At 55.5% G+C, this 12535-nt stretch overlaps 7 protein-coding genes across 7 annotated transcripts; 3 read left to right on the forward strand and 4 right to left on the reverse strand.

The window, feature by feature from the left end:
* Positions 1–1247: 1247 nt before the first annotated feature.
* H310_04685 (hypothetical protein) lies at positions 1248–1700 on the reverse strand (the record flags this gene model as incomplete). The annotated part of the gene is made up of 1 exon (XM_008869138.1): positions 1248–1700. One exon carries the CDS (start codon positions 1698–1700, stop codon positions 1248–1250), a length of 453 nt encoding a protein of 150 aa, XP_008867360.1.
* Positions 1701–2052: 352 nt separating this feature from the next.
* H310_04686 (hypothetical protein) lies at positions 2053–3114 on the forward strand. The gene has a single exon (XM_008869139.1). The coding sequence runs from the start codon at positions 2197–2199 to the stop codon at positions 2617–2619; it is 423 nt and encodes a 140-aa protein (XP_008867361.1). The 5' UTR covers positions 2053–2196; the 3' UTR covers positions 2620–3114.
* On the reverse strand, positions 2581–3135 carry H310_04687 (hypothetical protein). The gene has a single exon (XM_008869140.1). The coding sequence runs from the start codon at positions 3061–3063 to the stop codon at positions 2650–2652; it is 414 nt and encodes a 137-aa protein (XP_008867362.1). The 5' UTR covers positions 3064–3135; the 3' UTR covers positions 2581–2649.
* Positions 3136–4257: 1122 nt separating this feature from the next.
* Positions 4258–6153, reverse strand: H310_04688 (hypothetical protein). Its single transcript, XM_008869141.1, has 7 exons — positions 6044–6153; positions 5511–5994; positions 5397–5470; positions 5225–5350; positions 5039–5148; positions 4667–4985; positions 4258–4618 (listed from the first exon to the last, which is right to left on the reverse strand). Exons 1-7 carry the CDS (start codon positions 6098–6100, stop codon positions 4475–4477), a joined length of 1314 nt encoding a protein of 437 aa, XP_008867363.1. The 5' UTR covers positions 6101–6153; the 3' UTR covers positions 4258–4474.
* Positions 6154–6728: 575 nt separating this feature from the next.
* On the forward strand, positions 6729–9842 carry H310_04689 (hypothetical protein). Its single transcript, XM_008869142.1, has 11 exons — positions 6729–7063; positions 7120–7215; positions 7276–7392; positions 7468–7552; positions 7618–7757; positions 7829–8612; positions 8672–8784; positions 8848–8961; positions 9024–9192; positions 9248–9330; positions 9389–9842. The coding sequence occupies exons 1-11, from the start codon at positions 6770–6772 to the stop codon at positions 9671–9673; spliced, it is 2280 nt and encodes a 759-aa protein (XP_008867364.1). The 5' UTR covers positions 6729–6769; the 3' UTR covers positions 9674–9842.
* A 169-nt stretch (positions 9843–10011) lies between these two features.
* Positions 10012–12092, forward strand: H310_04690 (hypothetical protein). Its single transcript, XM_008869143.1, has one exon. It carries the CDS (start codon positions 10022–10024, stop codon positions 12059–12061), a length of 2040 nt encoding a protein of 679 aa, XP_008867365.1. The 5' UTR covers positions 10012–10021; the 3' UTR covers positions 12062–12092.
* Position 12093: 1 nt separating this feature from the next.
* On the reverse strand, positions 12094–12447 carry H310_04691 (hypothetical protein; the record flags this gene model as incomplete). Its single annotated transcript, XM_008869144.1, has 1 exon — positions 12094–12447. The coding sequence occupies one exon, from the start codon at positions 12445–12447 to the stop codon at positions 12094–12096; it is 354 nt and encodes a 117-aa protein (XP_008867366.1).
* Positions 12448–12535: the final 88 nt, after the last annotated feature.

Genomic DNA, 12535 nt, shown 5'->3' on the forward strand with positions numbered 1-12535 from the left:
CTGGCCAACAACCTCAACGCTCGGCACCCCAAAGTCCAGTGCACTCGCCACACAATGCAATGGATTCAATACGCGACGACCCAGTATGCGCCCCTCCACCTCGATGCTGACCTCCACGCATTACTACGAAAGTGTACACTCTGTCGAGAATTCGTGGGCACGAATCTAACGCGTGCACGGCATTGACTAGGCAGCGGGTCGTTCCAGCCGCTGCAAGGACCGCCACTCGTTGCCGCACTAATGGCTCTCATGCAAGGTCAACGAACCGCGTTGCAGGAACACTTGAACGAGGCACGACCGCCTTGGACGGATCGGCGCGACATCCTTTGATGCCGACGTAGTCACCGAGCACCGGGATCTCAGGGACCCCGAAGAGACACTTGGACAGGTTGGCAAAGGACCAGCGTCTCGAAGGGCCTGGAACACCTGTCAAGGTGTGACAGGTGAACCTCCACATCTGAGGAAGTCGCGGTCGCGAGACTGTGGATGTACACGTCGTCGAAATACGACGGAGCAAACTCGCGGAGCAGTCGGAGTTTCTCCGTGACGACGCGATTGAAGGTGGCAGGGGCGTAGTTCAGCTCCTGGGGCAACACCAACCACTCCCAGAGCATGTCGCTGGGGGTGGAAACGGCCGTCTTCTCGATATCTTGGACGTTAATCAGGATCTTATAGAACCCGTTCCGAAGGTCGATTGTGCTGAAGATGGCCGACTGTCCCATTGAGTCAATGATGATGTCCTTGCGTGGGATCGGCTTTTGCGCCGGAATGGTGGCCGCATTCAGCTTGTCGTAAGCATGAACGATGCGCCACTTCCCACTGCTCTTCTTCACAGAGAAGATGGGACTCGTGTGCGGGGACTTGCTTTCCCGCACGTGGCCGGCCTTCTTGCGGGCGGCGAACGCGACTTGGCCGTGGGGCAGCGGCAACTGCCGCATGACACACCACTTGGTGCCAGGTACCAGATCGATATCGTGTCGGACGCTCTTGTCATTGGGGAGACACCCCGGGACGCTGTCCGGGAGACATCTTGGAACTCGCGAACCAAGTCGAAATACGGGTTCGTTTCCAATTCCTTCCATACCGATGAGGAAGGGCGAGAGGCACTCGCTTCAACGGTGTCGTCGGTCGTCGACGGAACTATGAGGTCCAACTAATGGGCGTTCGTGATGAGTGCAATGCTGACGTTGTCAGCTCCGCGCAACGCGCGGACAAAGCTGTAGCTCATTTCCGGCGGCTTGACTATCTCAGCGGCTGTTCGTGTCACTTCGGTCAAGTCGCAGACCGAAAGAACAAAGTTCCAATTCATGGCCAATCGTGGCGGCATCGCCGATCGCGGCGGATTCCAACTCATCGCCAGTCTTGGCGACATCGCCGAACGCGGCAGATTCCGTGGCAAGCCTCGTGGCCGAAGGGGCAGGACGCGTGACAAACTGCGTCGCTGACCCATGCAAGGGAGTGAGCTCATTACTCATCACTCCCTGGTTGGACGGAGGGTTGGCCAGAGCGGCCTTGTGCATCGTCTTGGATCTCCAGTCGATCCATTGTTGGTGAGCCTCCAACCACCGCATGCCAACGATGAGATTCCATCGGTCATCCAATTCGATGACATAGAAGGGCTCAGTGGAGGCAAAGCCCTCCACGATACTGGCGAGAGCCACGACGACCTTGGGCGAGGTGACAGCTTGGCCGTCGGCCATCTTGACGCGCACAACGGAGTGCGCGGGAGCGCGCTGGACTGAATCATCGTAAATCTAGCGATTCTCTTGAATCGAAGCGCGTCGGGCAAGGTTCTCCGACGCCCCACAATCCACCAGGACGAGGAACAGGCGGTCGTATCCAGGGATACGGCTCTGAAAGACAGCATGCGAGAAGGCTGTCTTCCGATTCGACACAGTATCAATGTGTCCGAGGCAGGATCTACCGACCGGGCTATACCGCACAATCAAATGACATAACCTTGGATGCCTCAGTAGGCGCGACGCGCCCTACTGAGGACTTCCATTTTCCTGTCCGCAAGGATGCTCGCGGCTCGTGCGCGCTTCAGAATGAGCGGTAATGCGCGAAGAGCCAGCGGTAGGGAAGACGGCGACGCGCGCCGAAGGTCGAGGGAGTCGCCGAGGTTGGCGACACTCGCAGGAGAACTGGCCCGGCCGGTTGCAGCTATAGCAACGACGGTCGCTGCCAGTCGGTAGGATGGCAGACACTTTCATATCGGAAGAGTCGCGGACCTTCACCCCGCATGTCTGGGTAACCGAGAAATTTTCGGCGAAGGCGATGCGGACAGCGTCTTCGAACGTCAAAAGATACGTCCGGAACAGCTGCGTCCGCGCAGCGGTGTCGTTCAGACCATTCATGAAAATGTTCACCTTGGTGTCTTCCAATAGTGACGACTGTATCGTCACGCAGGAGGCAAGAAAGCGGAGGTCGTGGACATACTCGCGAATCAAGCACTTGCCTTGTTTCGCGGAGAGGTACTCCGCACGGAAGCGAAAGTCGCTATTGGCGGGTAGGAAAGCCGCATTGAGGTTGTCGACGAAATCGTCGAAGGATTCGATGGAGAAGTCCTCCTCATGCGTAAGGCCCCAGGCCCAGTCTTCAGCGCATCCTGTCAGATAGGATATGGCAAAGGACACGCGGATACTATCGTCATCGATATTCAAAGCATCCGCGGCATTGGTCAATTGCTGAACCCAACGCAATAGTTGCTGGGAGGGAGTACCTCCGTACTTGGGACCGGCGCTTGATTGCCGAGGCAGGTTGCGCAGATTGCGCAGCGAGGTGGGCCGTCGTGTGATGGAGAGTTTCCTCCAAGGCAAGACCTTGAGCCTTGAGCTCAGCGATTTCTTGATGCGCGGCATCACGTTCAGCCGTCACGGACTGCATGTGAGCGGCAACGTCTTGCCGAGCATTCTCACCATGACGAGCGAAGCTCTCCACCAAGTGGAGTTGCGCTGGCGGCGCCTGCGCGTTGATAAGGCTCCACGCGTCTTGTTCACCGAGGGTGGAGCACATGTGACTGATCGTCACAAGATGGGCTTCAGGGAACTGGGCAGTGGACATTGCGCGTAGGTCAATGAACGAACTAGAGTGCTACCAGGTGTAACGGGGCACAGCAGAGTAAGGTTGTGTTGAACAGAGCAAAATGTTAACTGAATTGATAGCTACCTCAAAACTCTCCATGGTGCGGTGCCTACGCACCAGTCATGCAATACGAATGGTTGCGCTGGAGGGGCTCGCAGCACCAGTAAATCAGAACCAGCAGCCAGTGGCTGGCTTGATAGGCGAGGTCTGGCACCGAGTGCCACGTGACCTACGACATCCGGATGAATATCCGGATATCCCGTTACAGAACTCGTGGGGGCTACCCGCGGTTTCAGCTTGGCGAGCATACCCTTACACATGGCAATGCCGACTCTGTCTGCGCCACAGCCGGCGGCAAGTTCACGCGAGTCATCTCGGAGGGCGCGATTGAGGTGTGGGACAACCACCCGATCACCTTATCTTCAGCACGACTGGCCCGTGATGACTCCAATTACAGCTCGACCGTGTCACTCGTCCAGCCTGGCATACTGAATCGGCCCCCGAATTCTTAACGCGTGCTGCCGAGGCCAAGGTAGATTGAACAGGGGTACCTAAAGGTGGCCGGTACGTCGATGGCGTCGCCGCACATTGTGGGTGCTGTCGAGCGAATGAAGTGTGCCTAGAACAACTTGACCTATGACAAAATCTACAGCTACCTGGCCTAGTCGACTGACCTGGAGGTGCTAAAGCCGGAGCCGGTGAACTAATTGTTCAACAGCGGGGACAGCGACCTCAATGGCAGTCGCTGCTTTGCATGCAATGTCGAAGCGTGTCTTCGGACAGTGTAAACTTGATATCGCTTTATCCATTCAACTGCAATCGCACCCACAGGGGCAAAAAGGGTAGGCCCGACGTCGGCTCTGCCGTTGAAGTAAATCCACGTGCGCGATCAAAGAAATCGAAGTTATGTGGCGACGAAAGCGGCAGAGGCAGAGTGATTTCTTGGCGGCCCTTCGTTTCATTAGGTACCTCCAACCCCGTGGAGGTCATGCGCAACTGGCATTGGGAATGGAATCACAGGCGCCGACCGCGCACTCGCCGAAGTGTGTGCCAGCGAGGAAACATAGTTCATCGGTGTCAAGCTACTGGGATGTAGGTCGCCACATTCGCAAGAAAAAGATGGAATTTCCAACATAAAGATCACAGTCCATGACATTGAACTTGACTCTGTTGGCATGATCCCATTGCAAGCTCCCGTTGTCGAGCCTCGGACGCGGGAAAATGACCAAAAATAAAGTTGGTTGGACCGTCTTGATTGTCGTGAGTTAGCCACGTCAGCTCGATACACCATGGGCGCATTCAAGAAGCCGACGACCACCCCCGTCCACACTCGCGACCAACGCGGGCCAGAAAAAATAAATATATCGTCCACGTAAGCTCATCCTTGGCCCTATACGCTGATGGGAGGGTTTGTGTCGTCGTTCTCGCCTTCGTCCACCGACACGTCATCTAGACTCTGCAAAATATACTCGACTCGCTTGGGGGGTTGGTACCCCATCACCGACGCCGGTCCGCCCAGCGTGTCGTGGACGATCTACACATCCATTCCACATGTCATACAAGATCGTTTCAAGTCAAGTACCTCGAGGCGGCGAATACGGTGCGTCGCCTCGGCACGAAATGCCATTTCCGTCAGATCACTCGATTGTCCCGATACCACACTTGGAGCCGGCACCGCGGCGCCCGCACGAAAGTACAAACTGCTTCCAGTAGCCAGCGACAACACGCCATGAAGGTTTTTCCCCACACGAAGCATGTCGCCTGTCGTACAAGGCGTGACGAGCCCGCATTTGAAGTCGGTCGATCGCCCTGAGAGCTGTTGCCGGTGGAGAGAAGTAGGTTGACGGCCCAGATGAACAAAGTGGTGCATGAGTTCATCAAAGTCCCGTGCCTTGGTCGAACTATTGGGTCGTCAGTTTGCTCGAATAGGTCCACTAGGGATTGCTGGTATCACCTCGTCGCAGAGCGAATTTCGAGTAAATGTCCAAACCGACGATTCAGCAAGTGGCCGTGGAGGATGGACCGCCACAGCATGTCAAGCTCTGTCACGTTAAAAAAATGCGCCTGCATCGTCGATCCACGAACGTCAGAATACGTGCCATGACGGCAGAGGTCGAGAGTAACGCCATGCTTTACGTACAAAGTAGCCCTGTAGATCTTCTCCCTCCATTTCAGCATGGGATCGTTTGCCGCTTCTTGCGGGAGTGCTTTCCGTGGTGTCAACCTGTGATGGTGACGCGACGAGAAGTGCCGCTTCAGCGGCGGCCTAGAAATTGCGTCATTCGATGCAAGCCACCTGGGTTGAACTCGACCTTATCTAACGAGAGCGTGTTTAAGATTGCCACTCGTTGGTGGGCCAGTTTGCTCAGCGACAGGTTCAGGAGCTCTACGAGAGGGACAGCATGCTGAGAGGTAGTGGCTCGTACCGATCATGGACTTCTTCATGACTGCGTTATCGAACGACACCCAAAAACGATGCTCTTTGTTGCCATTGATGTCGATGCTGGGTGTGACTTTGATCCTGGACGCCATCGGAGGAACTTGGAGGGCACCGAATCTGCCAATTCTGCCTTCCCCGTCGTCGCCTTCATCTCCCGAGTCATAGTACAAGTTGTCTTCGTCTTCATCCTCCTCTTCGTCTTCATCCTCATCGTCTTCCTCGTCATCTTCTTCAGTATGGGTCACGAAACTTCCGCGGGTCGTCAGACCTTCCGCAACTCCATGTGTAGGAGCTTCGGACGGGATAGTCGCTTGATTTGGAAGCGGAGAGTTCGTGTAGCTTGCATTGTCGAGGGTTTGAACAGAAAGCTGATTAGTGCTAATTTCTTCGTTGTCGGCCATCAACTCCTGCCAGTCATTTTCGCACAACCAGTCCGAGGCCTCTTCCACGTTCTCGTTGCAGATGTTCAACTAAGCACAGGCTCTCTCATACCGCCTTCAATGCCGTGAGTGTACGTACCACTCGTTGGATGACGTTCTCTGGGATGTCTGGGAATATCTGCGCAAGGACGTCCATTATGCCGTTGCCGTTGCGCTTGTCGGCCGTGGATATGAGGGAGGGCAGTTGGGGAGGTTCCAAACAATGCGTGATTCCGGATTTTATCCGGAATTGCTTACTTTTGAATTTGCGCGCGAATGAACTGGTCTGTCGCGGCAAGAGGACACGCACACCTTCATCCATGGCCCAACAACAAAGAGCCATCCTCGCCTGACAAGACACCAATTCAGGTCGACGTTTGATACGGCATGGAGTGCATTGCAGGTTCACGTGTCGATTGAAGAACGCGTTGGGATTGCCCTGCATTCCCGCATGTTGTCGACGATGACACTGCTGCTTGCTCAAGCTCAATTTCAGATAGCGATGTTGCGCGTTACCTATGCTGGGAGCAGGACCATTGTCCAACATGAAGTGTGGGCGGCATCAAGATTATCTCAAGTTCGGCTTTGCAATGTCCGAAGAAGCACTTCGCATGTACAGCCTCGTGATTTGCTCGATGTGTTCCACATGCGCAAACCGTGGTAAGCGTACATGACCACCATGTAGCAAACATTGAGTCTTGATCCATTCGCACAGATTCGTGTATGGCGCGCTGTCTTTGTCGGCCGTTACAACCTGCCAATCGACGCCGTTACAATTCCTACAATCGCATTCCCCTCCATTTGGCCGCGTGTGCACTGGAACAACATGTCTAAGGCATCCAAGAACGATGAAAGCGTCCGGGTGATGGTGCGCATTCGCCCGATGAGTACCAAGGAGAAGCAAGACGGTCGACAGGCAGTGACGGTCGCGAGTTTCGAGCGGGCAGAGGTCACCATCACCAACCCAACTGGTGCTTCGTCCGAACCGCCGAAAGCGTTCACGTTCGACGCAGCGTTTGGATCGCAATCGACACAGCAGCAAGTGTACGACACGGCCGCCACAGCGATTGTAGAAGCCGTCATGGACGGGTACAACGGCACGATCTTCGCTTACGGCCAGGTTCTCGCATCGTTGCGGTTGCACCGGCCGTCCTTCACATGATATCGTGGCGTTAGACGGGTGCCGGCAAGTCGCATACGATGGAAGGTTATCCAGATCCTCCTGACCAGCGCGGGATCATTCCAAACTCTTTCAAGCACATTTTTGACAAGGTCCCTCCTTCATACACACTCACGACTTGCGTGGCAGTTGTCACAGCGCCGTGGATGTAGGTTGCAATCACGAAAAAGAAACAAGTCCTCGTTCGCGCGTCCTACTTGGAAATTTACAACGAAGAGATCCGCGATCTCCTGTCCAAGGATCCGAAGGCGAGCCTGGACTTGAAGGAGGTACGTTGGTTGGTCGGACGACGACGTCATGCCTTTTCCTGTACTGAGTGTCCTATGTGGCGGTCTGTCTCGTAGAATGTCGACTCGGGTGTGTACGTGAAGAACTTGACAGCGCAGGTCGTCAAGGACGCCGCCGAAATTGACGCTGTTATGCAGCAGGGTTGGTCGAATTGATGTTTTTTAAAGGCTATGTATGTCTCAAACGGGTGGCGTCGTCCTGATCAGGCAAGAAGAATCGCAGCGTCGGTGCAACCATGATGAACCAGACGTCGTCACGGTCCCATTCGCTCTTCACAATCGTCGTTGAGTGCTTGTCGGAAGGAATCGACGGCAAAGACCATGTGTGCGTCGGGAAACTCAACTTGGTACATTTCCATCAAGAGTTCATAGAACGAGGCGATGGCGTATCTAAAGTGCTGAGGGGGGTATGGTGTAGGTTGATTTGGCCGGGAGTGAGCGGCAGAGCAAGACCGGCGCGACTGGAGACCGTCTTCAGGAAGCAAACAAGATCAACTTGTCATTGTCGGCGCTTGGGAATGTAATTTCTGCGCTAGTGGACGGCAAATCCAAACACATCCCGTACCGCGACTCAAAGCTCACCCGTCTGCTGCAAGACTCTCTCGGGGGCAACACCAAGACGGTCATGATTGCCAACTGCGGACCCGCCGACTACAATTATGAAGAAACCCTCACAACGCTGCGGTATGCAAGCCGCGCCAAGCAAATAAAAAATAAACCTAAGATCAACGAAGACCCGAAGGACGCAATGATCCGAGAGTTTCAGGAAGAGATTGACGCGCTCAAGGCGAAACTCGCGGCGTTTTCGAACGGTGGCGGAGTTAGTAGCGTCGGGGGAGACGGTGGCCCTGGGTTAATGCAACTGGAGCAACCTGAAGCCAAAGTTGAAGTAGTCGAGAAGGTCGTTGAGAAGGTGATTGTCGAGAAAGGCATCAGCGAAGAAGAGGCGAAAAGGATCGCGGAAAAGGCCAAGCAAGAGATTGGCGCCGCACGAAAACAGGCAGCAGAAGAGCTGAGTGCCGCCGCCAAGGACAACGCGCTGGCCGAGCACAACAAGCGCGAGATGGAACTCAAACTCGAAATGGAGCAAAAGCAGCAGGAGGAGATGGAAAAACAGCAACGCGCACTACTCCTCAAACTTCAGTCGATGGAAGCTAAGCTTCTCGTGGGTGGCGAAATCATGAACAAGGCTGCCGAGCAAGGTATAACACCATTCCTTCTCGATGAAAATCGTGTGGCGAGAAGGTAATCAATATTGCAGAGGACGAACTGCGCAAGACCAAGCTCGAACTGGAAGAGCGAAAGAGGCAAGAGCTCAAGCTGGCGCGCGAGCTCGCCGAACGCGAAGAGGCCAACTTGATGAAGGAGGAAAAGGTAGTCGACGAGCATGGTCCCGCGTGGGTGGCCGAGTTATGACGATTGGTGGCTCCATTGTAGTACCAATCCTTGCAAGAAGAAGCAGAGGCAAAAACGAAGAAGCTCAAGAAGGTATTCGGTAAAGTTAAAGAAGTCCTGGCCGAGATTAAGCAAATGGAGAAAGCGCATGGACGGGTACACATCCATGGAGTTACTATGGGATGAAGGAATTAGGTAGTGGTCACATGCGTTTGTAGGAGCGAGAAGACTTGCTCGATACGATTCGAGAGCTCACGGCACAGTTCAAGCTCAAGACGCTCGTTCTTGAATACTTTATGCCACGTGAAGCAGCCACTATCCTCGAAAACGCAGCGCATTGGGACGACGACGACGATAACTACCGCTTGGATCATTTGGAATTGTCCGGTACCGAGTGTACCAAGGCGTTCAAATTGATATGATACCCCCTTCTCACTTGTAGGAAATGCGCTTCGTCCTCGGCAACGTCCCGCTTCAGCGAGCGGCCTCCGACGGCCCGAAACTGCATCCGAGAAATCCCGCAAGGTACATATAAGATCTATTGTCACATGTGACGGATGCTAAATGCAATTACGCGCCACAGAAGTACGTTTCGACGGAAGATGACCAAGGCCCAGAGGTCGAAGTTCACATCGAGCGCAACCAATACTTGGTGTACACTTCGGACGAAGAAGGCGAGGGGTATGCCTTGGCCGAAGACCGGATCGTGAACCCGCCTGTGGCGACGAAAGAGCGACCAAAAACGTCCAAGAAGTCGTCAAAGAAGACGAAAGAGGGCAACTCGTCGTCGACGAGCAGCACCAGCGGAAGCAGTACCAAGCGACCAGAAACAGCCAAGAAGCGCGAGAAGCGCGAAAAGGCCCAGTAAAGTCTCAGCCCCACGCACGAGAACCCCCTCAGCACAACCTATCCCTTTTTCATGTACCTCCACCATAGTTTTTCGATCGAGCGTGTTTGTTAGCTGACAGCACAATGAGCCCATTGAGGAGATCGTTGCTGTAACCCCTCGATGAAATTCATGCTTCAACCATTTTCACCGATGCCGTGCGTGGCCTCGTCTTGCCAGCCCGTCGACGATGCATTGAACCGACGCGCTGTTGCACCATGCATGTGGAAGTTTTGTGCCTTGAAAATGCGCGAGACTGGGAAACTGAAAACAGTTTTCCGTTTCAATCGTTCAACGAACGGTTTGGCCATTCGAATACGCTTGACATCCATGCGAGTTCAAGCAGCGCTTCGCATCGTGGGGTTGGCGGCGGCCCTGTTCTTGTTGGTGTCGCTGACCGTCGTGGATGTGTCCTGGTGGACACGAGTCGAGTCCATGCTGGTTGTCCCGGGCCGTGGAACGTCCCATCCCAGACAACACAAACGTGACGCTTCGCACTCGTTCGTGCGGGCTGTAGTGTTGTACGTCGCCCGCACTGAAGAATCTTCGTTCCTTCCTCCCTTCCAGCGCCTCCGCCGCAGCTGGCTTGCCATGAGCTGCACTGAACCACCGTCGTGGCGTACAGATCTCGTGGTCGTCACAGACGCGCCAACCATGGTCGACGCATTGGCGGCGCTCAACTGTTCCGTTGAGCTGCGACAGAACGCTTCTCAGCCGAATATGTGTGTCGTCGTGACCGGGTACGCACGTGCGAAGGCCACCGTGGCCACTGGAATCGACCCTGGCGTGGATGCATTCCGAGTGCTCAGCTTTGTGCCAGCCACGACCTACGACTGGCTCCTCCGCACAGACGTCGACACGTTTCTTGCGCCGGGGTTCTCCACGTATCGCCCCAACGCAATGGTCGCAAGTGTGGCCGCGTACATTCAACCAAGCACCAACACAACGGCTCGCTTGGACGGCATTGCCACCGAGCTGAACTTGACCTCTCTGGCGCCCCACATCACCAACATCGGGTCCACCTGGTACGGGCCAACTCGCCTCATGCAAACATGTGCCGCCCTCACGGCAGACCTCATGGAGACGTTGTACAACGACCACTTCACCGACTTGGAGAAGTCGCCGGCGTATGGCACGACGGGGTGGCCGAACTGGCACGTCGGTGTCCTCGCTTCATATGCTGGCCACTTGGCCATCCGGAATTGCACACACTCCACAGGCGGCATTGTCTTGGCTGGCGACACTCTCAACGTTCCATCCACGTCGTTGGAACTTGCAGAGTACGTCGCCCACATTCACGCCTTGCATGACGACATCGGCTTGGTCAGCATTGCGCCAAACACAGTCTCGAACTCCACCGGCAACCACCACGTCACTGTTCGCGAGTTTACGCAGGCCATGGCATCAACGACGGAAGCCTCTACCGTTTCGCCCCCAACCATTGTGTCGCCGTTCGTGCGAGCTGCAGTTGTGTACTTGCCGTCGACGCTGCCGCGCTTTTTGCACGAGTTTCGGTGGTTTCACCGGAGCTGGCAGGCCATGCAAGCGTACGAGCCCCCGGGATGGCATACCGACATTGTTGTGGTCACAAATGGCCACGTCCCGACGCTCGACGACCTCAACTGCACGGCGACACCGCGCCAGCATGCCACCGACCCCAATCGGTGCATAGTCGACGCGACTTACACAAGCGTCAACACCCCCGAGTTTCCGTACCCTTACGCCGACTCGGTCAACGTCGTGGCCGTGACGCCGCTTGCTGCGTACGACTGGGTTCTTCGCACCGACATGGACACTTTCTTGACGCCAGCGTTTGCTACATGGAGGCCATCCATTTTTGTCGTGGGGATGGGGGGGTACAACCTCGCGGGGCTGTCGACCGACGCTCGCCTTGAAGGCATCATCGCCAAGCTCCAGTTGACGCCGAAAACGGTCGATAACGTCGGGTCCACGTGGTTTGGTCCGACCGCGCTCGTCCAGTCGTGCGCCCAGCTTTCGATGGACGTGCAGCGATACATGTACAAGCACGAGTTTACAGACGACGAAAAGAGCCCGTCGTACGGCATCAAGGGGTGGCCCCATTGGCACATTGGCGTGCTCTCAATGTACGGCGGTCACATCGCGATTAATCACTGCACGCGAGCATTCGGCGTCGTCAAGGACGCCTACAACTTGGACTTTCCCACAACGTCGCACGAGTCCCCCACGCGGCACGCGCATCTCCATACGTGGCAAGATAGCGCTCGGTTCTCCAAGTTTGCGTTTGCCGTTGGAGCGTACAAGCACGAAAACAAGTCGGCGCTCAACTTGGACGACATAAGCGACTACGCTATGTTTATGGCGCTCGATTCGCAGCCAGGGATGCATTAAACCCAGTCAAGATCGACGGGATGTGTTTCGAGTTACGATGTGAGGCTCTTCACGCGCTGGGCAAACGTCATGGAACCGAGGGTAGCCGTAGACATCCTCGACACCGGGTCGACGCAGACGGGGTAAATCCGCAGCAGCTTGTCCATCATGTCGTGGTGGTAGGACGCGCACGAGCTTGCGTCACGAAACGCCACGACTTGGGCACTCGTGAGTCGATCGTTCCGCACGACGGCTTCCGGGGACATGCCTGTGCATATGTCGGAAGCGTAAGGCACGGAGGATGGAGGGTGTACCGATGCTGTTGGCGCACTGGACGAGGTGAGGCGACGATAACACACTCGAGAGGGCAAGTTGCACGGTTCCTGCAGGACAAAGATCGAGTGCATCGTGTTGAGCGAACACGGAGGAAGAGAGCCAGCAAGAGGCGATGGCGGGCCAGACCATGACGATTATTGTGCAAGACATGGGCTGCCA

This window comes from Aphanomyces invadans (assembly GCF_000520115.1).
Source record: "Aphanomyces invadans strain NJM9701 unplaced genomic scaffold supercont1.7, whole genome shotgun sequence".
In the NCBI taxonomy this organism is placed as follows: Eukaryota; Oomycota; class Saprolegniomycetes; order Saprolegniales; family Verrucalvaceae; genus Aphanomyces; species Aphanomyces invadans.

Coding starts and splice junctions, on each gene's coding strand:
- H310_04686 (XM_008869139.1), top strand. CDS start 2,197: ATGGCAGACACTTTCATATCGGAAGAGTCGCGGACCTTCACCCCGCAT.
- H310_04687 (XM_008869140.1), bottom strand. CDS start 3,063: ATGTCCACTGCCCAGTTCCCTGAAGCCCATCTTGTGACGATCAGTCAC.
- H310_04688 (XM_008869141.1), bottom strand. CDS start 6,100: ATGGACGTCCTTGCGCAGATATTCCCAGACATCCCAGAGAACGTCATC. Junction 5,995..6,043: donor AGAACGTCATCCAACGAGTG/GTACGTACACTC, acceptor GCCTGTGCTTAG/TTGAACATCTGCAACGAGAA. Junction 4,986..5,038: donor GAAATTCGCTCTGCGACGAG/GTGATACCAGCA, acceptor ACGACCCAATAG/TTCGACCAAGGCACGGGACT.
- H310_04689 (XM_008869142.1), top strand. CDS start 6,770: ATGTCTAAGGCATCCAAGAACGATGAAAGCGTCCGGGTGATGGTGCGC. Junction 7,216..7,275: donor TCAAGCACATTTTTGACAAG/GTCCCTCCTTCA, acceptor CCGTGGATGTAG/GTTGCAATCACGAAAAAGAA. Junction 9,331..9,388: donor CATCCGAGAAATCCCGCAAG/GTACATATAAGA, acceptor TACGCGCCACAG/AAGTACGTTTCGACGGAAGA.
- H310_04690 (XM_008869143.1), top strand. CDS start 10,022: ATGCGAGTTCAAGCAGCGCTTCGCATCGTGGGGTTGGCGGCGGCCCTG.